The following is a 24,034-nucleotide window of genomic DNA, read 5'->3' as shown; positions in this document are numbered from 1 at the left end:
TCCACACTTATCAGGGCAGTCTGGTGTGAAGAGTCTAGCCATCGACTGGCTCACTGGACAGCTGTATTGGGCGAGTGTTACCCAGAAAGCCATCTACACTGGTGCTGCTGATGGTAGTGCTGTAGGCAAAGTCATGTCCAAAGAAATGGACCCAAGCGATATGGTCCTCAGCCCAATCGAGAGGTACAAACTGCTTTTCACCTTAGTACAGATTTGAGGAGCACCCTTATATCTGGCTTTTTTCCTCTGCGTAGTTTCATATTTTGGATTAATAAAGCAACGAATGAAGAAATGACCATTGAGAGGGCGGAAATGGATGGCTCGAATCGGACAACACTGTTGTTCATTACTGCACAGTTACCAAGAAGTCTTGTGTTGGAGGCGGCAGCACAGCGCCTGTATTGGATCAGTGTTCACAAAATGGTGCGTTACATTTGGAAAAACCCTAATTTTGTATGTCAAATGTGTTGATTTTGTATTTATTTTGAGATCTTTAAATTGGTATTCCAGTCAATTGAGAGCATCCGGACAGATGGCACTGGGCGGCACACCTTTTTGGGTGTCTTTCAAGGAAATCGTGCTCAGACTCTGGCTGTATTTAATGGCTGGTTCTACTGGGCTGATGATCAAAAACTCTGGAAGGCTCCTCAAAATCTGTCTGTTGCCAAACAAGATGGATTCATCCTAAAAGCCTCGCTTCCTGTCCTGAACGTCTACCATGCGCTTCAGCAACCCCAAGGTGAATTACATATTGTAAACGCCTTCTTTCTGAATTCATCAGTGTTTACTAAGGGTGTGCGATATACAGTATTATGTTTGCGTGCAGATCTGATACGCATTGCATTTTCAACCATTTAAGACTTTCAAGGATGCTCGACAAAACGGGCATTTTGGCATAATTGTGTGGTTATGTCCGTTCAAGCGTTGTTTTAAGTGGCTTTCTGTGCACACAAGTGTCACAACCACTGCACAAAATATGAAGAATGGCAAAAACTTTAAGAGTCAGCGGTCTACGGCAGTCCTAAACCTGCCAAGGACCAGCACAATAACACAGCTCAGCAAAATACTTCTGATCATTATCAACAAAATCCTAGGAAATATTGAGAATTTGTCAATATCGCGCACCCCTAGTGGTTACACCATGTCATTGGCTCAAGCCTTAACGAAATATTGTTTCCATGATGTACATGCAGGTTTTACACCATGTAAAAACTCAGGCTGCCAGCTGTGTTTGCCCTCCAAGAAAAGCGCTGTTGGATTCACCTGTCTGTGTCCTGAGGGAGCGTTGCCCATGTCTTGGGGATCTTGTGAAAGTGTGTTTGTTTGTTTAGCATTTAATAAGCATTTATTTAAAGATTGGTCTGTAACTTGGCTTTTCACAATTTGTTTAATCTCCCATCATTGTCAGATTTTAAGGTTGCCTATGCAACTGCCACAACCATATACAGTTTGGAGTTTGCTGGAAAGACTCCTGTGAAAACTGAACTCTTTACTTCGGATGAAGACATCCAGTCCTTTGACATGTACTGGCAGCGAGGATGTCTGGTTTGGTGTAATGGGACGGGCCACGTAAAGATTAACATACGTTCTCAGGACTTATCCGAGTACATTCTGACTTTAAAACCTGGTAAGTTGTTACTATTTCACATAAGGCCTGAACACTGACGCTTCGATCTGAACACACTTGATTTTGTTGGGCCAAAAGTTTAGAGTGATACAACTCTCCTGATATATTTCATGATGGATAAAAGCCTCATAAAAATAATAAAGGAAAAAACAAAAAAGGTTGGTATAATATTTTATTACCATTGCTTGGAAAGTTAACTGATTTAGTTTTTAATCCCTTTATTTTTTTTATGAAATTGCATGGTTAATTCAGATTGTAAAATGTCATGTGGTGTGACATTCCTGAACCTAATTATATTTATGAGTTAATTCTTGATATTTGAAAATACTTTTTATCTTGGGAAATATTAAACGTATGAAAATTGATGCGTACACTTGCATGTATAGGTGTAAGCAAAATATAAAAATAAAAAAAAAGATTGGTTACACTACATTTATTCCCACTGCTTATTCCAGCTCATAATGAGTATTCCGGACTTGTCTCTTCCCTTAGCTTGCGTCGTCAGAGTTGACCAGAGAACCGGCAATCTGTATTGGCTGACATGTGATGAACTTTCCATTGGTGTTTCAACCATTGACCAAAGCATTTCCAGGCAGCTTTATCAAGCCAAAACTGCAATCCTAGACCTGTTTGTGGATTGGCAGAGAGGAAAGCTGTACTGGCTAGAGGGAGCTCAGATCATGAGAATGAAACTGGGTCTGATTGGTGGAAGAGCAGAATCTGTCTTCAGCTTTGAGGACAGTGGAGTCGACAGCATTGTGTTTGACAGAAAAGCGAATGGCTTCCTTTGGAACATGGAGTCTTGTGAGTGTCCTCTTTCTGAATTGACCGTTTGTGTGAACCCCACTGGCTTTCATGCACTTCAGCTGAATGTTACGTTTGCTTTAGACTTGCAGGTTATGAGTCTATTGAAGATGAGGAAGTACACAGCTGGTTTAGACTGGGTCATTCCTGGCTCCATCGTGGCTGCTTATGAACCCTACATGGTGGCATTGTTCAATAACGTCCTGACCGTTTGGAGCCGTAAAGACGGAGCTCGTGTCTCTGGGGTGGCTGTCGAGAATGGAGTTGTAAGCTTATCTGTTGCCCTCAGGGAAGTCCAACAAGGTTTGTAATGTTCTTCTGGGCTTCATTTTGTGTGATTATGCTACAGTTACTTATTTGTAGCTTTGTATGCACTTCAGATAAGATGACTGAAGATGTTCATCCTACTGAGGTGACTTGCAAAAGTCCTCTAGTCTTGTGTCAAGGCTCAACGGTGTGTATCAGTCGATCTCAGCGGTGTGATGGGAAGAAAGACTGTCCAGATGGGTCTGATGAGGCCTCATGTTTGGACATGTGTGCAAAGCTAGGTATGCTTTATGATAGGCATAGTTCACCCAAAAATAAAAAAAGGTAATTTATTAACTAGGGATGTGCCCAAAGCCTAAATCTGAATGCAGAAAGGCACAGAAAATGAATGATGCATTCTACGGAGCTCCTACAGAGACTTTTTGTGCATTTTTAGTTTTGTTTCTGACTTGGTGTGCATAGGTCATTAGACTGCAGGAAATTTTAAATTGAAAAAATGCTTTGTTCCTTCAGATGATTTCCTGTGTAATGATGGAAGTAAGTGTGTGGAGAGAGATCTGGTGTGTGATGGTCGCTCTCACTGCACTGATGGTTCAGATGAGATGGGATGTCCCACCATGGCTGCTGAAACCTCAACCTCTGGGCCATTAAAGTGTCGTGTGGGCTCTAAACCCTGTGAGGATGGAAGTGAGTGTGTCCTGTACACTCATGTGTGTGATGGAGAGAGGGACTGTAAGGATGGATCTGATGAACGGGGCTGTGAATATAAGTGTAAAGCAGGTAAAACACATGAAGCTGATTCGTAAGTGCTTTATGTAGCCAAGACGTGTAAGTGGCATTTAAACCAAACCTTTCCTCCTAGATCAGTTCCAGTGCGCTCATGGGAGGATGTGTATCGACAGAAAGCAGGTGTGTGACGGCACACCTCAGTGTCAGGACCGCTCTGATGAAATGGACTGTTTCACTCGCTCACACGACTGCAAACACCAGTGTGACAATAAGACTCGCTGCATCCCAGAAAACTTCCTCTGTGATGGAGAGAGAGACTGTGTAGACGCCACTGATGAAGACGACTGCTGTGAGTTTTTCAAAAGATGGAGACTTTGTCATTTGTTCTATGCATTATCATATTTATGCCCACTCAGTGATTATTTAAAGTCCCCCGTAGTCAATAATCTTATCCCTTAGAACGCATCTTTGATCACCAAACTAACATATTTGAAAAAAAAAATCAGACAAATGTCTTCCTTAAAGTAGTTTAAATGTAATTCTACACCCTTTCTTCATTTAATATACATGGAATTCATGAATTTGCTAATAAGTCCCCGCCTCCACCCTGCATTACACCAGACTAGCTGTCACTCAATCAACCTTACTATAGTAAACGCTGCACAATGGGCAGTTGAAATACTGGTTTAATTCAGCCATGTACACTATTGCCAAAAGTATTGGGACACCCCTCCAAATCTTTGAATTCATCACTTCCATGGCCACAGTTGTATAAATTGTCACCTATGCATGCAGACGCTTCTACAAACATTGGGAAGCAATGGCCTTCGTGTGGCCTTCAGATTAGCTCAGGAACAGTGCGTAGAGCTTCGTGGAATGGGTTTCCATGGCCGAGCAGCTTCATCCAAGCCTTACATCACCAAGTGCAATGTAAAGCGTGGGATGCAGCGGTGTAAAGCGTGGGATGCAGCGGTGTAAAGCGTGGGATGCAGCGGTGTAAAGCGTGGGATGCAGCGGTGTAAAGCGTGGGATGCAGCGGTGTAAAGCGTGGGATGCAGCGGTGTAAAGCGTGGGATGCAGCGGTGTAAAGCGTGGGATGCAGCGGTGTAAAGCGTGGGATGCAGCGGTGTAAAGCGTGGGATGCAGCGGTGTAAAGCGTGGGATGCAGCGGTGTAAAGCGTGGGATGCAGCGGTGTAAAGCGTGGGATGCAGCGGTGTAAAGCGTGGGATGCAGCGGTGTAAAGCGTGGGATGCAGCGGTGTAAAGCGTGGGATGCAGCGGTGTAAAGCGTGGGATGCAGCGGTGTAAAGCGTGGGATGCAGCGGTGTAAAGCGTGGGATGCAGCGGTGTAAAGCGTGGGATGCAGCGGTGTAAAGCGTGGGATGCAGCGGTGTAAAGCGTGGGATGCAGCGGTGTAAAACACACCATCACTGGACTCTAGAGCAGTGGAGACGTGTTCTCTGGAGTGATCAATCACACTTCTCTGTCTGGCAATCTGATGGACGAGTCTGGGTCTGGCGGTCGCCAGGAGAACGGTACTTGCCTGACTGCATTGTGCCAAGTGTGAAGTTTGGTGGAGGGGGGATTATGGTGTGGGGTTGTTTTTCAGGGGTTGGGCTTGGCCCCTTAGTTCCAGTGAAAGGAACTTATAATGCTTCAGCATACCAAGACATTTTGGACAATTTCATGCTCCCAACTTTGTGGGAACATTTTGGAGATGGCCCCTTCCTGTTCTATCATGACTGCGCACCAGTGCACAAAGCAAGGTCCATAAAGACCTGGATGAGCGAGTTTAGTGTGGAGGAACCCGATAGAACAGCTTTGGGATGAATTAGAGCAGAGACTTTGAGCCAGGCCTTCTCGTCCAACATCAGTGCCTGACCTCACAAATGTGCTTCTAGAATAGGGCTGCACGATTTGGGGAAAATGTCATATTGTGATAGAGGTCAAGATTGCGATATAATAAACAAATGGTTTCATGAGTCAACTTGCTTGGTTCAAGGAAAATAAATGCACACACAGATTAGTGATAATCTGCCTAAAGAAAAATGTTCTTTAGTCAAGAGCAGTGAGTGTTTTTATCTGTTCCCTTTGTTCTTTGATTAACTTTAGAGACAAATATAATTAGTGGCTACTGTGTACTGTCCCTTTAAGACCAGCCGCTGCTGACAGAGACGCGGATCTCACACGCGCCTCATTCTCTCACGAGTCACAACTCTTCACGTTCATCATAAGACTGCTCTTATGTTATGAATATACTCAACAAAAATACATTTTGACATAATTGTGCGTTATTGTTCGTTCAAGCTCGAAAGAGCTGTATTCTGGCATGTTTTGTGCGCACGCACGATATTAGCTCGAGTCTTTCTGTGTGTCACAGTCAGGACATTCACAGGGATCTGCATTGATCTACAATAAAAGCATTTACATGAATAAGAGCGGGATCATGTAACACTAGCCAAAGGATGGCAAAAATTAACAGATGCTGCGTTAATTGCGTTAACAGCGCTAATTTGTTTATTTAATATAAAATCGCAGCATTTTGCGTCATATAATCGTGTAGGCTTGACATCGCGATTGCGATTGCGATATGATTAATCGTGCAGCACTATTCTAGAATTGTCAAATTTCTATAAACCTTGTGGAAAGCCTTCCCAGAAGAGTTGAAGCTGTTATAGCTGCAAAGGGTGGGCCAACTCTATATTAAACCCTACGGATTAAGAATGGGATGTCATTAAAGTTCATGTAAAGGCAGGCGTCCCAAAGCTTTTGGCAATATAGCGCGTTTGAACCAGAAACTGATTCAGAAGACGTGGAAGTGTGAATTTATACTGGGTCGTCTACAAATCGATGTATCAGAATGCCCATCGGCATGTTGACAGGATTGGTTACAACCGCATTTGTGGCGTTGAGAACAATGGCAATTTCAAACCGTGATTTGAGTCTGACTTTGGTTCACTGCAGTTTTAAGGAGAAAATACTCAGCAATGGTGTTGACATATAAATTTGCACATGGTTTGTTTTAAAAGCACATTTAAAAACCACACAGACATATAAACATAAAACTTGATTTTCACCAAAGGGTGAACCATTATCTCCATCAATAGCATCACCAAAACGAGTTGCCAATATTTTATTTTATTTAAAAAAATTTTTTTTTTTTAAAGAGGATTCACAAACAGTCCTTTTTTTTATTGGTTGACGAACGGTTCTAACCCAAACTCTCACCATTGGTTAAGTCAATTTTGCTATGCCGGCCCAATCATATAAACAGGTGTTTTTGGTTCGCACCACTGTGTGTTTCTAGCAAAACCAGCCTGCCAATGCCTTGGTTTACTGTTCCATACAAATCTGGAGTAGGTGAAAGTATTCTAACAATTACATGCATGCCTTTTAAAGGTGCAATATCCTGTTAATTTTTTCCCATGAACTCCAATAATCATTTTGAAAATCATAATTCCTGACACTTTCTGGCTTTTTTTGCTACTATATACTTTTAAGACCTCTACTGTATGTAAATGACCTTTTATTATTAGTTTACCTCTTGGCATGTGACATGTAACCTGTGCTTATTGTTCTGTTTAACCATTATTGATGATTGCCTGATCTCCATGTGTTCACAGCTGAGACTAACAGAGGGGAAGTAAATTTGGTGTCTCTGAACAAAGGCGGTTCAGGTTTTGCACCTCCGCCTCCGATCTGCAGAAGTCCATCCATGATGTGTCCAGGAACATCACTGTGCATTTCCCAGACTCTGTTCTGTGACGGGAAGATAGATTGTCCGGATGGTTCTGATGAAGTTTCATGCGTACACGTTTGTTCAAAACCTGGTAAATCTCTGCTTTATCTTCAATGTAAATCTTTTTCTTAAACAATAAGTAAATCACTGACATCTGTAATATTGTGCCAGATGACTTCCTGTGTAAGGACAGAAGGAAGTGTATTGATGGGAATCTGGTGTGTGATGGTCGCGCTCACTGCCTTGATGGTTCTGATGAGGTGGCTTGTTACATGGCTGCTAAACCCTCAACCTCTGGGCCATTAAAGTGTCGTGTGGGCTCTAAACCCTGTAAGGATGGACGTGAGTGTGTCCTGTACACTCATGTGTGTGATGGAGAGAGGGACTGTAAGGATGGATCTGATGAACGGGGCTGTGAATATAAGTGTAAAGCAGGTCAAACGCATGAAGCTGATTCGTAACTGCTTTATGTAGCCAAGACATGTGTAAGTGGCATTTAAACCAAACGTTTCCTCCTAGATCAGTTCCAGTGCGCTCATGGGAGGATGTGTATCGACAGAAAGCAGGTGTGTGACGGCACACCTCAGTGTCAGGACCGCTCTGATGAAATGGACTGTTTCACTCGCTCACACGACTGCAAACACCAGTGTGACAATAAAACTCGATGCATCCCAGAAAACTTCCTCTGTGATGGAGAGAGAGACTGTGTAGACGCCACTGATGAAGACAACTGCTGTGAGTTTTTCAAAAGATGGAGACTTTCATTTGTTCAATGCATTAAAAAAATCACTGAGTGGTCATAAATATGATAAAGTCCCCCTATAGTCAATAATCTTATCCCTTAGAACTCATCTTTGATCACCAAAATGACATATTTGAATTCTTTTCTTTTTTTTTTTTCTCTGTGAAAAATAATTTCTTCCTTGCTTCATTTTATATACGTGGAAACCATGAATCTGCAAATTAGTCCCCACCTCCACCTTGTATTACACCAGCTCGGACTACCTGTTTCACTCAATCAACCTTACTATAGTAAACACTGCACTATGGCCAGTGGAAATACTGGTTTAATTCAGCCATATATGTTTGAACCAGAAACTGATTCAGAAGAAGTGGAAGTGTGAATTATACTGGGTCGTCTACAAATCGATGTATCAGAATGGTAATGCATTTTAGCCTAAATCAGCATCCTTAGAAACGCTTTGAAATACTCAAAACGTCAGTGGAGAAAGGCATATAGTTCATCATAACATTGTAATACACATCATATAAATAATTCACCCGCTATATTGTTAAATCTACCTGAATTTTCATATCACCAGAAAAATATACCTGTGTAACCTGGCTTCTCTTGAGACTCCCCTGCTTCGCAGCAGTTAATGCTATGCTAAAGCCCGTTGACGTGATTGGTTACGACAGCATTTGTGGCCTTGAGAACAACAGCAATTTCAAACCGTGTTTGAGACTGACTTTGGTTCACTGCAGTTTTTAAGGAGAAAATACTCAGCAATGGTGCTGACTTATGAATTTGCTCTTGGTTTGTTTTAAAGCAATTAAAAACACGTACTGCGTCTCAATTCGCCTACTTATACTACGCCCTAAAATATATACTCTTTTTGTGAAGAAAAAGATGCTTTTGAGTGTAGCAAAAAGTAGACAAGCTTTGGGACGTACTATCACGTCATACAATTGCATCTTTAACAGTTGCTCTGTTACGTCCTGTCACAGTAAACTAGCCTGTCAATCATCTTGTCACAGTTAAAATCCTCCATTTCATTTCCTACTGTATCGGAGAGAAATGCAGTAGCAGTCGCGGGTCTTTCATGCAGAGAACTCCCCTCATATTAATGCATAAAGATGCATTTAAAAGTTAATGGCCAAACGGATCTTTATAAAAGTCCACATTATTGCAGTTGAAATATAACCCTAACATTCAATAAAAAAAATGTATCAGTCAAACTTTGATTAGTCACTAAAACCTCATCTAAACCTCTCTGTTTGTTTGCGCATATCCGCCATGGTTTGTTTTTGTACTTTTTTTTTTTTTTTTTTTTTTCGTTTGTAATCCCTCCTCCAAAACGCAATTGATTGCCAATATAGGCCTTTATTAGCCCCACTTCGAAAATCCATTGGAAATAGTAGAACATCTGGGGACATACTCTTTTCAACATACTATGCTTTGGGACACTACTTTTTCTCTCACATGCTGTTGAGGATGGATAGTATGGACATTGAGACGCAGGGATAGACATATAAGCAACATTAACAACTTGATTTTCATCACAGGGGGTCTTAAAAGGTGAACTATTATCTGCATCAATAGCATCACCAAGATGAGTTGCAAAGGTTTCCCAAGGTTATTTTTTTTTTTAAGAGGATTCACAAACATTCCACTTTTTATTGGTTGACGAACAGTTCCAACCCAAACTCTCACCATTGGTTGAGTCAATTTTGCTATGCTGGCCCAATCATATAAACAGGTGTTTTTGGTTCGCACCACTGTGTGTTTCTAGCAAAATTAACCTGCCAATGCCTTGGTTTACTGTTCCATACAAATCTGGAGTAGGTGAAAGTATTCTAACAATTACATGCATGCCTTTTAAAGGTGCAATATCTTAATTTTTTTTTCCCATGAACCCCAATAATCATTTTGAAAATAGCAATTCCTGACACTTTCTGGCTTTTTTTGCTGCTATATACTTAAGACCTCTACTGTATGTAAATGACCTCTTATTATTAGTTTACCTCTTGGCATGTGAAATGTAACCTGTGCTTATTGTTCTGTTTAACCATTATTGATGAATGCCTGATCTCCATGTGTTCACAGCTGAGACTAAGGGGAAAAGAGGGGAAGTAAATTTGGTGTCTCTGAACAAAGGTGGTTCTGGTTTTGCACCTCCGCCTCCGATCTGCAGAAGTCCATCCATGATGTGTCCAGGAACATCACTGTGCATTTCCCAGACTCTGTTCTGTGACGGGAAGATAGATTGTCCGGATGGTTCTGATGAAGTTTCATGCGTACACGTTTGTTCAAAACCTGGTAAATCTCTGCTTTATCTTCAATGTAAATCTTTTTCTTAATCAATAAGTAAATCACTGACATCTGTAATATTGTGCCAGATGACTTCCTGTGTAAGGACAGAAGGAAGTGTATTGATGGGAATCTGGTGTGTGATGGTCGCGCTCACTGCCTTGATGGTTCTGATGAGGTGGCTTGTTACATGGCTGCTAAACCCTCAATCTCAGGGCCATTAAAGTGTCGTATGGGCTCTAAACCCTGTAAGGATGGACGTGAGTGTGTCCTGTACACTCATGTGTGTGATGGAGAGAGGGACTGTAAGGATGGATCTGATGAACGGGGCTGTGAATATAAGTGTAAAGCAGGTAAAACACATGAAGCTGATTCGTAACTGCTTTATGTAGCCAAGACATGTGTAAGTGGCATTTAAACCAAACGTTTCCTCCTAGATCAGTTCCAGTGCGCTCATGGGAGGATGTGTATCGACAGAAAGCAGGTGTGTGACGGCACACCTCAGTGTCAGGACCGCTCTGATGAAATGGACTGTTTCACTCGCTCACACGACTGCAAACACCAGTGTGACAATAAGACTCGCTGCATCCCAGAAAACTTCCTCTGTGATGGAGAGAAAGACTGTGTAGATGCCACTGATGAAGACAACTGCTGTGAGTTTTTCAAAAGATGGAGACTTTCATTTGTTCAATGCATTAAATAATCACTGAGTGGGCATGAATATGATAGTCCCCCTATAGTCAATAATCTTATCCCTTAGAACTCATCTTTGATCACCAAAATGACATTTGAACTTTTTTTTTTTTCTGTAAATTTCTTCCTTAAAATAGCTTGACTGTAATTCTACACCCTTTCTTCATTTAATATACGTGGAAACCATGAATCTGCAAATTAGTCCCCGCCTCCACCCTGCATTACACCAGCTCGGACTACCTGTTTCACTCAATCAACCTTACTATTGTGCAACGTTTACTATGGCCAGTGGAAATACTGGTTTAATTCAGCCATATGTTTGAACCAGAAACTGATTCAGAAGAAGTGGAAGAGTGAATTATACTGGGTCGTCTACAAATCGTTGTATCAGAATGGTAATGCATTTTAGCCTAAATCAGCATCCTTAGAAACGCTTTGAAATACTCAGAACGTCAGTAGAGAAAGGCATATAGGTCATCATAACATTGTTAAATGCATATAAATAAATGTACCCACTATATTGCAAAATGTACCTGATTTTTCATATCAAAAATATACCTTTATAACCTGGCTTCTCTTAAGACTCCCCTGCTTCCCAGCAGTTAATGATATGCTAAAGCCCGTCGACACGTTGATGTGATTGGTTACGACAGCATTTGTGACGTAGAGAACAGGAATTTCAAACCGTGTTTGAGACTGACTTTGGTTCATTGCAGTTTTAAGGAGAAAATACTAATAGTATGCCCCTTTTCACAAGTCAACAGCATTGCTGTCACCTTTAAGACAAACCAAGTGCAAAATCATAATATAAATCTATGGTGTCCCTAGAATGTGTCTGTGAAATTTCAGCTCAAAATACCCCCCAGATCATTTATTATAGCTTGTCAAATTTGCCCCTTTTTTGGGTGTGAGCAAAAATACGCTGTTTTTGTGTCCCTTTAAATGCAAATGAGCTGCTGCTCCCCGCCCCCGTTCAGACAACGGCCGATCCTTTACACAAGCTTCGGATACTACGGGAATAACAAAACATGCAAATCCCATCCCAAATCTCAGAAGTGTCCAGTAGCGAGTGCAGCCTTAGAGACTCAGGAAGAGGTTGCAACTTTTAGACGCACCTGGACGTTTCTGAATGGTTAGTGGAATCAATGTAACTCAGACAACAACTAAATAAATATCATCTCATCGACTTTTGTAAAAGTTAAACATGACTGTACATGCAAGTTGAAACGGTTCCCTGAGGTCTTTATAAGACAGCTGTGATGTCTTTTTTGGTCAAATAGTGTTCAGTGCTCGCCTGTGCAACAACGACAGAACAGTTTGCATGCTTTCCTCGAACTTTTGCCATTGTATTAGAACTGGTTACTGCAAAAACCAAATGGCGGTGCCATGGGTGGAAACGTCCAGATTAAGGGGTGGTAATATTATAATAAGATTCCCTTCCTCCGTCAGAAGGGGAGTGAAATCTGATCGGCTTATTTTTTGACAGGCATGCAGAGAAAGGCTCACCAAAACAGTAACTTGGGTTGTCACTTTTCACATTTTCTGGGTTGGTAGATGCACTGATATGTCCCCTTTAAAGCATATTAAAAACACCACAGACATATAAACAACATTAATAACTTGATTTTCACCACAGGGGGTCTTAAAGGGTGAACTAATCTGCATCAATAGCATCACCAAAACGAGTTGTAAATGTTTCCCAAGGTTATTTTTTTCAAAGATGACTCCCAAACATTCCCCCTTTTTTTTTTTTTTTTTTTTAATTGATTAGACAACCAATGGTGAGTTTGGGTTGGAACTGTTTGTCAATTTTGCTATGCCTGCCCACTCATACAAACTTTTTTTTTTTGGTTCGCACCACAGTGTTATTTCTAGCAAAATCAACCTGCAAATGCCTTGGTTTATAATGTTGAAAATAATTCCTGACACTTTCTGGCTTTTTTTTGCTACTATATACTTTTAAGACCTCTATGTAAATGACTTTTTATTATTAGTTTACCTCTTGGCATGTGACATGTAACCTGTGCTTATTGTTCTGTTTAACCATTATTGATGAAAGCCTGATCTCCATGTGTTCACAGCTGAGACTAAGGGGAAAAGAGGGGAAGTAAATTTGGTGTCTCTGAACAAAGGCGGTTCAGGTTTTGCACCTCCGCCTCCGATCTGCAGAAGTCCATCCATGATGTGTCCAGGAACATCACTGTGCATTTCCCAGACTCTGTTCTGTGACGGGAAGATAGATTGTCCGGATGGTTCTGATGAAGTTTCATGCGTACACGTTTGTTCAAAACCTGGTAAATCTCTGCTTTATCTTCAATGTAAATCTTTTTCTTAAACAATAAGTAAATCACTGACATCTGTAATATTGTGCCAGATGACTTCCTGTGTAAGGACAGAAGGAAGTGTATTGATGGGAATCTGGTGTGTGATGGTCGCGCTCACTGCCTTGATGGTTCTGATGAGGTGGCTTGTTACATGGCTGCTAAACCCTCAACCTCAGGGCCATTAAAGTGTCGTATGGGCTCTAAACCCTGTAAGGATGGACGTGAGTGTGTCCTGTACACTCATGTGTGTGATGGAGAGAGGGACTGTAAGGATGGATCTGATGAACAGGACTGTGGTCGTCAATGCCAATCTGGTTGGACAAATTTCAGTACTCAACTTTAACCCAACAATTTGGTCATCATATCCAAGGACTGACCCCATCATGCCCTTGTTCCTCCACCACAGGGCAGTTCCAGTGTACCTCTGGAGGGAGGTGTATTGAAATGAATCAGGTGTGTGATGGGACTCCTCAGTGTCTGGATAAGTCTGATGAAGCAGGATGCCAGAAACCCTCAATGAGCTGCAGCATGCGTTGTGACCGGGATACTCGCTGTATTGCTGAAATCTTCATCTGCAATGGGGTTAGGGACTGTTTGGATGGCACGGATGAAGCCAACTGTGGTGAGCCAACAGTTCTCCTGAACTGTAGTAAGCAGTCTAGGATTATGTAGTAACTGGATTAAAATTGCAAGCGCTTGTGGAAGAGTTTTTAATGTGCATGGTCTTGTACTGCAGAAATTTTGCACTGCCTGCAGTGAGAGTGAACCTAACTTTATGCCAATATCAAAAGTGTATCAGTAGTTGCTTGTTTCTTTCACTCTATATCAGTCTTCTCCACTTTTCAAATAGTGTCATAGTTCACAGACTTATTCTAAATCTGGTGGAAGAATGAAATGTTATCCGAATAAGACTCAACCTGCTCCGTGTTTTGTGACAGCTATATCCAGACCAGCTCAGACAAGCTGTGAGAGTCCCTCTGTACTATGTCTGGGAACATCAGTGTGCATGTCTCAGGGGCAGCTGTGTGACGGCAGAAGAGACTGTCCTGATGGATCTGATGAAGCTTCTTGTATAGATGCGTGTGCTTCTCCAGGTAAAAAGTTCTCCCAGCTGAAGAAAGTTTTAACCAGTCTTGGGTGTTTTGATGTTTGATGGATTTAGGTTGTCTCCCAGCCGGATCTGTTGACAAGTAAAGCCACCTTTATTTATATAGCGCTTTTTACAATGCAGATTGTATCAAAGCAGCTGCACAGTGAAAACATGAAAAAATACAACAAAGATTGTTTCTAGAAGAAAATTGCGTCATCGTCCACCTTAAGTAAGGGAGACCAATAATATTGTTGAATTTTAAATGTCCTCAACTAAGCAAGCCAAAAGCCAAGGCAACAGTGGCAAGGAACCAAAACTCCATCAGGTGACAGAAGCCCAGGCTCAGTAGGGGGCCAGTTCTCCTCTGGCCAACGAGTGAACCGTGTGTGATTATGATCCAGCCAGCATTACAGGTCAGAAGTCAGATTGGATCAGAACATTCAGAATAGTATCCAGTTCCATCTGGTTGGAGGTCGGAGTCATCACGCCGGTATGGAGACGAGTTTGAGGATCAGTGCCGATGGCTGTCATGTCGATGAGGCCTTCACAGGGCTGATGAGGCTGGCACTTCAGGGATGCGTCATGGATGGGTCCAGGTGCAGGTCCACCATCTGATCTGGATACGGCCGGGATCCGGCTGACTTCAGTAAACGGGAGGGACTGGTTGACGCTTCAGGACTGCGTTGTCGTCATGTCCAGGCGCATGTCCATCAGATCTGGATGCGGGCTGCGGTAAACCTCGGGATAAACAGACTAATATTAGCACAGATGCCATACTTATGATGTAACAAGTACATCAGGATTTATGGGGAGTGTTCCCGGTTCCGACTGACCTAATCTATGCAGCCTAACATTGAATTATAGAAGTCTATAATGTGTTGTGTGTATGCTAGGCCAAAGAGATGTGTTTTTAGTCTAGATTTGAACTGACAGAGTGTGTCTGCTTCCCGGACAATGTTAGGAAGATTGTTCCAAAGTTTTGATGCTAAATAAGAAAAGGATATACCGCCAGCAGTCAATTTTGGTGTACTAATTTCCGGCCAGTTGATAATGCCTAGAATAAGTACCTCAAACCCTTCTAAAACACCAAACAGGTCCTGCATGAAGACCAGCAAACAACCTTAGGCTGATTTTAGGCCTCCTTCTCAATCTCCTATTACTTCCTTCTCCTTGTTCTCCTGCTTGTTTTTGTTCTCCACATTTTTCCTCCTCATTTCTTAACCTTTTTTTCTCCTCGTTCTCGTCTTTGGCATCCTTCTCATACTCCTCCTCTTCCTTCACTTTTTTTTTCTCCTCATCTTTTTGCTTCCTAGTTTCCCCTTCTGCCGCCTCATTCTCCTCATCCTTGTTCTTCTCCTTGTCCTCTGCCTCCTTATCCTTCTCATTCTCCTCTTCCTTCACTTTTTCCTCTTCTTCTGCTTCCTCGTTTCATCCTTTGTTTTTCTCCTTCTTGCCCTTTTTCTTTGAATTTTGCCTCATTCTCTTCCTTTTTCTCATCCTCCTCGTCCTCTGCCTAGTTCTCCTCGTTCTCGTCGTCCTTCTCTTCATCTTTGGCATCCTTCCCATATTCCTCCCCTCTTGTTCTCCTTTTCCTACTCCTTTTTTCCTCTTCTTCCTCTTACATTGTGCTGTTTTCCATGTTATCCATACAGATGACTTCCTTTGTAAGGACAGAAGGAAGTGTATTGAGGGAGATTTGGTGTGTGATGGTCGCGCTCACTGCCTTGATGGTTCTGATGAGATGGGATGTCCCACCATAGCAGCTAAAACTACGACGACAGCACCCTTCAAGTGTCGTGTGGGCTCTAAACCCTGTAAGGATGGACAGGAGTGTGTCCTGTACAGTCATGTGTGTGATGGAGAGAGGGACTGTAAAGATGGATCTGATGAAGAACATTGTGAACTTCAGTGCAATCCTGGTGAGATGTTACCACGACTTCACAATATCTACCCTAGTTTATTTTTTGTCTTTGCTTACATCTCTTTCTGGTATGCCGATTCATTTGCAGGGATGTTTCAGTGTATTCAAGGAAAGAAGTGTATTGACTTCCGGCAAGTGTGTGATGGGACTCCTCAGTGTCCAGATAACTCTGATGAAGCAGGCTGCTGGAAACCCACCAAGAGCTGCAGCATGCGCTGTGATGGGAACACCCGCTGTATCCCAGAGGTGTTCATCTGTAATGGTATGAGGAACTGCTGGGACGGCTCGGATGAAGCTGACTGTGGTGAGTCTGCTGTAGAAACATCACAAATTACACATTTGCTTCTACATATGGGCTCTGAACAGTGCGAGTCATTTTTGCACCACTGGTGTCAACAAATTAAACGCAAAAATAAAAATCAATGTGTTTGAGTCATAGTGACTCAAATTGATGTAGCAGGTCACATTACTTAACTATGTAGGAATGGTCTATCAGACATTGTCAAAGAGTTTTGACTTGGGTGTGAACAAATCTTAAATATAATTCTAGTCTTATTAAAAAAAAAAAGAAAAAACATTTAACAATCGCCAATGGTTGCAGCCATGCCGACGCCACCATCACCGTGCAAAAGCCCTTATGTGGCTTGTCAGGGGACGTCACTATGCATCCTGCAGCGATATCTGTGTGATGGGAGAAAAGACTGTCCTGATGGCTCTGATGAGAGACCGTGCCTCCGCAACTGCCCATATCGCAGTAATGAACACATTTACTTCGTTTTACTGATATGTATTGCTTGAGATAAAGGTCTTGCTGTCTTATAACTTAACAATCTCTTTCTGCCAGGTGATTTTATGTGTACCGACAGGAGTAAGTGTGTAGAGAGAGATTTGGTGTGTGATGGTCGCGCTCACTGCATTGACCGTTCAGATGAGATGGGATGTCCCACCATGGCTGCTAAAACCTCAACAACGGCGTCATTAAAGTGTCGTGTGGGCTCTAAACCCTGTAAGGATGGACTTGAGTGTGTCCTGTACACTCATGTGTGTGATGGAGAGAGGGACTGTAAGGATGGATCGGATGAAGCGGACTGCGACTTTAATTGTAAAACAGGTAGTTAAACCAAAGATTATTTTATACCAACACTTCATAAATAACTTGACAATGTATTTATTTGTATATGTATATATTTATTTCTATATATTTTGTCTTTATATTGCCATTGTGTCTTTTAGTCTTTCTCGTCGTCCTCTTCCTTAAGTCTATGGCAGTCCATAGAACCGTATTGTGTTAAGTTGTGAAATGTGGCACACAGAGGACAGTATAAACCTTAACCACAGTAAATTGACCTTAACCTTTTTCTTTTTTCAAACTCCTTTTGACTGAAAATTGAACAATGCACGAACTGATTCCATGAAGAGCATGCCAAAATGAATGCGAGGCTATAACTGCAACGCTTTATTGTATTCAGACCAAACTTAGTGTGTTGAGACTCAAGGATTACCTGTAGTTTTGGCGCAGTGCCACCTAGTGTTCAGGAGACATGAAAAATGTATATTTTTGCTTCTAACTTCTGAACGGTCTTTTTAGATTTGGTGCAGCAAGATGAACGGTACACAATGTTCCCATATCAGCCATTTTGGGTATTGGCCTCACGTAGTCACACCTTCAGATTTGACGGCAGAAGGCCTTGAACTCCATCGCAGCTTTCATTGGCTAAAGACATTTTGTGTACCTTATGAATCACGTTCAGCCAACAGTCCATGGGCGTGATGTCTGAGGCTGAGACTAACATTTTACTAATGCATTGGCGCATTGTTACAAATCTCTGTAAGTGTCATTGCCACCATGTCCTGAAGGTATTTAAAAAGTATCAAGACAGCACCACCTTGTGGAAAAAAGCTTAAAGTTTGATTAATTTTTCCTATTGTAATGAATATAGTCTTAATAGATTCCTTGGGTCATGCTGAGAACATACAGTAGATTCGAATTTCTCAATACCGGCTGATCTTTCTGTCCACCATTTAGAATTTTTTTTTTTTTTTTTAAACTTGGAGACCGTTTGTATGATTCACCAAAATCAAGTCAGATCATCTTCAGACCAGGTCGGCAAAAAGTCCTGAATTTTGTGACGAGAGAACTATTTCCGTATACTACATCAACGAATTTGATGGCATACTGGCATGCTGCCAAACTACAACTGAGGCTGACCACACCAGATCAATTTGGTGTGACAATTGCTTATTGCTTGACCAATAGGCGTCACAGCCCATAAATACAATCACTTGTAATGTCAATCTACCATTTTGCCTAAAATCCCCTCTAAATGTTCTCATTTTTGCAGTTAGTCTGATACTCGCTGCCTTTTTTTTTTTTTTTTTTTTCTCCTCATTCTGCTTCTGTGGTGCTTGGCCCTTTAATTGCAGCTATATTTATTATTATTTTTTATCAATTGTTTTATGGCAGTAGTGACACAGAAGTTACCTTTCACCTTTAAGTTTGGTACTCAAACAAAGGACAGTTTTTAATATTACTTATTCAAAAACTGTCTTAGTGGTTTTGTTGTTGCTCCTCAGGGGAGTTTCAGTGTGCCCATGGGAGAAAATGCATTGACTCAAAGCTTGTGTGCGATGGCAAACCACAATGTCAAGATTTTTCTGATGAGAGGGATTGCTTCACACGCAGCAAGAGCTGCAGCCATCGCTGTGACAACAAAACTCGCTGCATCCCAGAAAACTTCCTGTGTGATGGAGAGAAAGACTGTGTGGATGGCACTGATGAATCTGACTGTGGTGGGTCTCTCTGATACTGAGATGATTTTTAGCTCTATGAATTTAGTTGAACTAATCAGTCTATTCAATATATCGGTTTTTTGTTTTTTCTTCTGCAGGGTACCCCATAAAGGTGGTGAAGTGTGAAAGTCCCGCTGTCTTGTGCCGTGATGGGTCGCTGTGCATCCCTCACACTAGTCTCTGTGATGGCAAGAGAGATTGTCCTGATGGATATGATGAAACCTTTTGCTTTGACAGATGTCCGAACTCAGGTACTCAAAGGATACTATCTTAATTGCAAAGGATACTATCTTTTGTATTACAAAATAACTCATTTTTCATTTTCATTTTACTTTTAGGTGACTTTCTTTGCAAGGACAGGAGGAAGTGTATTGAGGGATATCTGGTGTGTGATGGTCGCTCTCACTGCCTTGATGGTTCAGATGAGATGGGATGTCCCACCATGGCTGCTAAACCCTCAACCTCAGGGCCATTAAAGTGTCGCTTGGGCTCTAAACCCTGTGAGGATGGAAGTGAGTGTGTCCTGTACACTCATGTGTGTGATGGAGAGAGGGACTGTAAGGATGGATCTGATGAACGGGGCTGTGAATATAAGTGTAAAGCAGGTAAAACACATGAAGCTGATTCGTAAGTGCTTTATGTAGCGAAGACATGTGTAAGTGCCATTTAAACGAAACGTTTCCTCCTAGATCAGTTCCAGTGCGCTCATGGGAGGATGTGTATCGACAGAAAGCAGGTGTGTGACGGCACACCTCAGTGTCAGGACCGCTCTGATGAAATGGACTGTTTCACTCGCTCACACGACTGCAAACACCAGTGTGACAATAAGACTCGCTGCATCCCAGAAAACTTCCTCTGTGATGGAGAGAAAGACTGTGTAGACGCCACTGATGAAGACAACTGTGGTAATTGTTTTAACTGATTGCTTAAAATGAAAACGCTTTTAGTTCAGTTTAAAAACAACTTATTTTTAAATGCAACTTCTTTAAAATACTATACTAAAATACATTTTGTTTTTGTTTTTTTACATTGCATTTAATTTGGGTTAAGATATTAAATGTACTCATTGATTTGTTTTTTTAGCTCCTATTACTGGCCCATCCATCTCAGATCGTTCTAAAACATCATCCCAGCCGGTCTGCATTAGCCCTTCTGTGTTTTGTCATGAAACCTCAAAATGCATCACACAATCCAAAGTATGTGATGGGAAGACAGACTGTCCGAGTGGAGCAGATGAGCAGTTTTGCATATATTCATGTCCAGATCCAGGTGACATGTAGAATTTGTTTTATTCTTAAATGGGATAGTAGTCCATGTACATTTGATGATAAAGTTTTGTTCTCCAATCAGACCAGTTTCTGTGCAAGGACAGACGGCAGTGTGTTAGGAGAACCCTAGTGTGTGACGGTTACCTGCACTGCGCTGACGGCTCGGATGAGCAACAGTGTCCCACCTGTGCTTTACGTTGCGACCAGAAGATGGTGTGCCTGACTAGCCAGCAGCTCTGTGATGGAAAACCAGACTGTAGAGACGGTTCAGATGAGAAGAACTGTCGTAAGTTCACACCTGTAATCATTTACTGAACCATTTAATCATTTACATGTTGTTCAGAACCCAAATAATTCTCTTTTGTGGAAAACAAAAAGGAATGTTTAACAATGTCCTGAATCCTATTTTTCCTTAAAGTCTTCGGAAGCCATACTAGAACTTAGTGTGAGGAGCAGATAGAAATTAGTCGTGACTTTCTACTGCAGATATTCAATTAATAAATGTGTCTGGAACATGAGTATGATGATTAGAATTGTCATATTTGGGTGACCTTTACCACTTAATTTGGTCAAATAATCTTTTTTTTTTTTTCTTTGTTTCAGACACTAGTGTGGTTGCAAGTGCTTCATTTCCTCTGAAATGTCCCCTGGGATCCAAACCTTGTAGGGATGGGAAAGAGTGTGTCCTGTACAGCCACGTGTGTGATGGAGAGAAAGATTGCAAAGATGGATCTGATGAGAGGAACTGTGAGCGTAAATGTAAAAAAGGTATGCTTTGCAGTAAAAATACAATGAATTCATTGTCAATTTGGTCAGTTGTACTGTCTTTTACATATTTCAATGATTCAACCCTCCAGACCAATTCCAATGCGCTCATGGCAGGAAGTGTATAGACATGAAGCTTGTATGTGACGGCACACCTCAGTGTCAGGACCGTTCAGATGAGATCAACTGCATGAAGCTCTCAGAGGAGTGCAGACACCCATGTGACAACAAAACCCGCTGCCTTCCTGAGTCCTTCCTCTGTGATGGAGAGAAAGACTGTGTGGATGGCACTGACGAAGCCAACTGTGGTAGGTCAACGGCACAGTGTTCATATTAGGGAGCTAATGGATATAAATGTAGCTTCAGTCCCAAGGACTTGGCCAAAATCAATGTCACACTCAGGATGTTCAGGGTCTCCACAGATCCCACATTGGAAATTAATGGGGAAAATGGAATTATAAATTTATTTATTTATTGCCAAGTAAAAGCACTATCAACCACAACACAAATACACAGAAATGTAGTGGCAACACTAAAACATCCACAATGCGGAACGCGGGTACACACACTCCGTTTCCCTGTCTTTGTGGGGACTCGCCATAGGAATAATGATTTTTATACTGTACAAACTTTATTTTCTATACCCTAAGCCTACCCATCACAGAAAACGTTCTGCATTTTTACATTTTCAAAAAAACATTTTATGTATATTAATTAGTGGTGGGCCGTTATCGGCGTTAACGTGCTGCGTTAACGTGATACTCTTATCGGGCGATTAAAAAAAAAAATATCGCCATAAATCTATTCTCAAAGTTGGGTTGGGAGCTGGGTCTATAGGCCTACTAAGCAAGCTATGATGACTTTCACCTTGATATTTTAGCGCGGATGTATACCTAGCCGAATTCGGTTCGGTGTTCGGTACGCATTTTCAAACCGAACGGTTTGTTGGACCATTTTTCCTGCCGACCAAAATTTCGTTATTTCAAATGTAGGCGGGTTTGTCGACATCATTGTCCGACATTAAATGGCAAACGTAATGCAAGCGGAACGAAACTGCTCGTTATTGTGTGGTTGAAGGACCGTTTATCAGTTTGGACCAGTGCAGCGCGAGCCGATCGTGATAAAGAGATCCAGTAAAGAAAGCATTTGAATTCGCCACAGAAGTAATAACATTGCTGCGAGATCTAGTGAGAAACATTCACATTTCTCCGTTATTAACGGATCAAACTGTGCCAGGAAGCACAGTGGAAGCCAGGAAGAAACATTGTGCCATGAATGAACTATCCGGTGTTCACAGATCTGCAACATTACCATGGATTTACTGTAGTAACACTAACTACAACCATGGAAGTTTGGCAGGAATAGGCTATAATGCTTTCAAGTAACATTACGGTGGTTTTATTTTGACATTATGAATAAAATTGCTGCCCTCAAATGTTAATCTGAACTAAAAATAGACCTTTGTTTATAACTACTACAATATTAGGCTACATTTAATTTTTTCCAAGGAGCTGTTTTGTTGTATATGCTCATAAGAGTCTATTATAGCTCCATCATTGCTCAAAGTAAAAAAAAAACAAAAAAAACAATCATACTTTGTTAGTTTTAATAAAAAAAAAAAAAATCTCTGGCATTTCTTCACAAGTTCTTTTAAATGTCACTTTGTATTTAAGAAACACGTGCCCTTTAGTCATTATTTGGGTAGCACACACATATTCTGAATGCCTTCGGCAGAATTCAAATGAGCCATTTTAATCTAGATTAATCTATATTAATTCCAAGATTACAGTGAGATTAATCGAGATTAAAAAAATGAATCTATGCCCACCACTAATATTAATCCTTTTCCTGCTGGCTGGTCCCCACTTTGTAGGTGATCTCAGGTTTTACAATCTAAAATAAACCTGTACACACACACCATTTTAGTGATTTACTTTGTTCAGTGTTTGGACATAGTTTCCCTTACGCTTTATCTTTATTTGTCCTGCAGTGGTGGAGCCGTGTTCAGGTGACCGTTTCCAGTGCAGTAACGGTCAGTGTGTGGCTCTGTCCCTCCGCTGTGACGGGTTCGCTGACTGTCGTGATCACTCGGATGAGAAGAGCTGTGCTCAGCCGCCTCACTGTCCTGTGGAGCAGCGCTGCCCTCACACTCACGAGTGTCTGCTGGAAGAGTGGCTCTGTGATGGAGACCAGGACTGCAGTGATGGGTCTGATGAGAGGGTGAGGAGCCGCACTGACACAGTCTTGTGCTAGGGAAACCTACTCTTCCTTAATGCTGTTGTGTGTAGGTAGTGTTTTTGTGGTGTGTTGCGTGTTTGTGGTGTGTTTGCACTTGTACTATGTTTGTGGGTTTATTTTTTTGTGTAGTTTATGCTGTTTTGTTTATCGTGTTTTGTGCGTTTGAACTTGTTTGTCTTTGTAGTGTTTTGTGTGGTTTTCTTTGTCTAGTTTTGTAGTGTAGTTTTTGTTTGGTGTTTGTTTTGTGGTGTTATGTTTGTGGTGTTTCTTTTGAGTAGTTTTTGTTTGCTGCTTTTTGCTTTTTGTGGTGTGCTTTTATTTGTATTGTTTTTATTTATTTTTTTTATTTTTTTTGTTAGGTGTGCGTCAACATTGGCTACTGAAACCAACAGAGCAATGTTGAAAACCATTGTTGTGAGTTTAGGGCAGATTTAACTCGTTGAACAGTGGTTTTTGAGGAACCTTTTGAAACATTTGATTTAGCAATTTTGTCTGGTGCCATTACTAGTTTAAGTGCAAGTACACGTCAACTTGTGATTATCTCCCTCCTTCCTACTCTGTGCACATTTGTTTAGTTTAACAAAATCATACAGGCTCTTCTCTCCCTGTGTAGAACTGCAAGGTGACTCCGCTGAAGTGTGGAGAGTTCCAGTGGTCATGTGCATCTAAAACTCAATGCATTGCGAAGACGTGGAAGTGTGACGGCGTGAAGGACTGCAAGGACGAGAGTGATGAATCTGGCTGTGAG

The 24,034-nt window shown here is 41.6% G+C and overlaps 1 protein-coding gene across 1 annotated transcript in view; it reads left to right on the top strand.

Moving 5' to 3' along the window:
- The window catches only part of LOC307152664 (uncharacterized protein), a 38,261-nt gene that overhangs the window by 4,016 nt on the left and 10,211 nt on the right, over positions 1 to 24,034 (top strand). Inside the window, exons 8-41 of the mRNA XM_079861490.1 lie at positions 15 to 183; positions 255 to 423; positions 511 to 739; positions 1,194 to 1,313; positions 1,409 to 1,627; positions 2,120 to 2,431; positions 2,516 to 2,734; positions 2,812 to 2,979; positions 3,212 to 3,478; positions 3,561 to 3,776; positions 7,051 to 7,257; positions 7,338 to 7,601; positions 7,686 to 7,901; positions 9,994 to 10,206; positions 10,287 to 10,550; positions 10,635 to 10,850; positions 12,972 to 13,184; positions 13,265 to 13,528; positions 13,621 to 13,836; positions 14,153 to 14,308; positions 15,957 to 16,223; positions 16,314 to 16,529; positions 16,827 to 16,979; positions 17,070 to 17,336; positions 18,800 to 19,015; positions 19,114 to 19,266; positions 19,354 to 19,620; positions 19,705 to 19,920; positions 20,099 to 20,284; positions 20,366 to 20,569; positions 20,887 to 21,051; positions 21,141 to 21,356; positions 23,039 to 23,268; positions 23,900 to 24,029. Coding sequence (XP_079717616.1) covers positions 15 to 183; positions 255 to 423; positions 511 to 739; positions 1,194 to 1,313; positions 1,409 to 1,627; positions 2,120 to 2,431; positions 2,516 to 2,734; positions 2,812 to 2,979; positions 3,212 to 3,478; positions 3,561 to 3,776; positions 7,051 to 7,257; positions 7,338 to 7,601; positions 7,686 to 7,901; positions 9,994 to 10,206; positions 10,287 to 10,550; positions 10,635 to 10,850; positions 12,972 to 13,184; positions 13,265 to 13,528; positions 13,621 to 13,836; positions 14,153 to 14,308; positions 15,957 to 16,223; positions 16,314 to 16,529; positions 16,827 to 16,979; positions 17,070 to 17,336; positions 18,800 to 19,015; positions 19,114 to 19,266; positions 19,354 to 19,620; positions 19,705 to 19,920; positions 20,099 to 20,284; positions 20,366 to 20,569; positions 20,887 to 21,051; positions 21,141 to 21,356; positions 23,039 to 23,268; positions 23,900 to 24,029 — 7,203 coding nt within the window. The remainder of the gene's footprint in view (positions 1 to 14; positions 184 to 254; positions 424 to 510; positions 740 to 1,193; positions 1,314 to 1,408; positions 1,628 to 2,119; positions 2,432 to 2,515; positions 2,735 to 2,811; positions 2,980 to 3,211; positions 3,479 to 3,560; positions 3,777 to 7,050; positions 7,258 to 7,337; positions 7,602 to 7,685; positions 7,902 to 9,993; positions 10,207 to 10,286; positions 10,551 to 10,634; positions 10,851 to 12,971; positions 13,185 to 13,264; positions 13,529 to 13,620; positions 13,837 to 14,152; positions 14,309 to 15,956; positions 16,224 to 16,313; positions 16,530 to 16,826; positions 16,980 to 17,069; positions 17,337 to 18,799; positions 19,016 to 19,113; positions 19,267 to 19,353; positions 19,621 to 19,704; positions 19,921 to 20,098; positions 20,285 to 20,365; positions 20,570 to 20,886; positions 21,052 to 21,140; positions 21,357 to 23,038; positions 23,269 to 23,899; positions 24,030 to 24,034) is intronic.

This window comes from Squalius cephalus, assembly GCF_949319135.1.
Source record: "Squalius cephalus genome assembly, chromosome: 24".
Lineage (NCBI taxonomy): Eukaryota > Metazoa > Chordata > Actinopteri > Cypriniformes > Leuciscidae > Squalius > Squalius cephalus.
The sequence above is the reverse complement of the archived record's forward strand: the minus strand, read 5'-3'. Positions and strand labels throughout refer to the sequence as shown.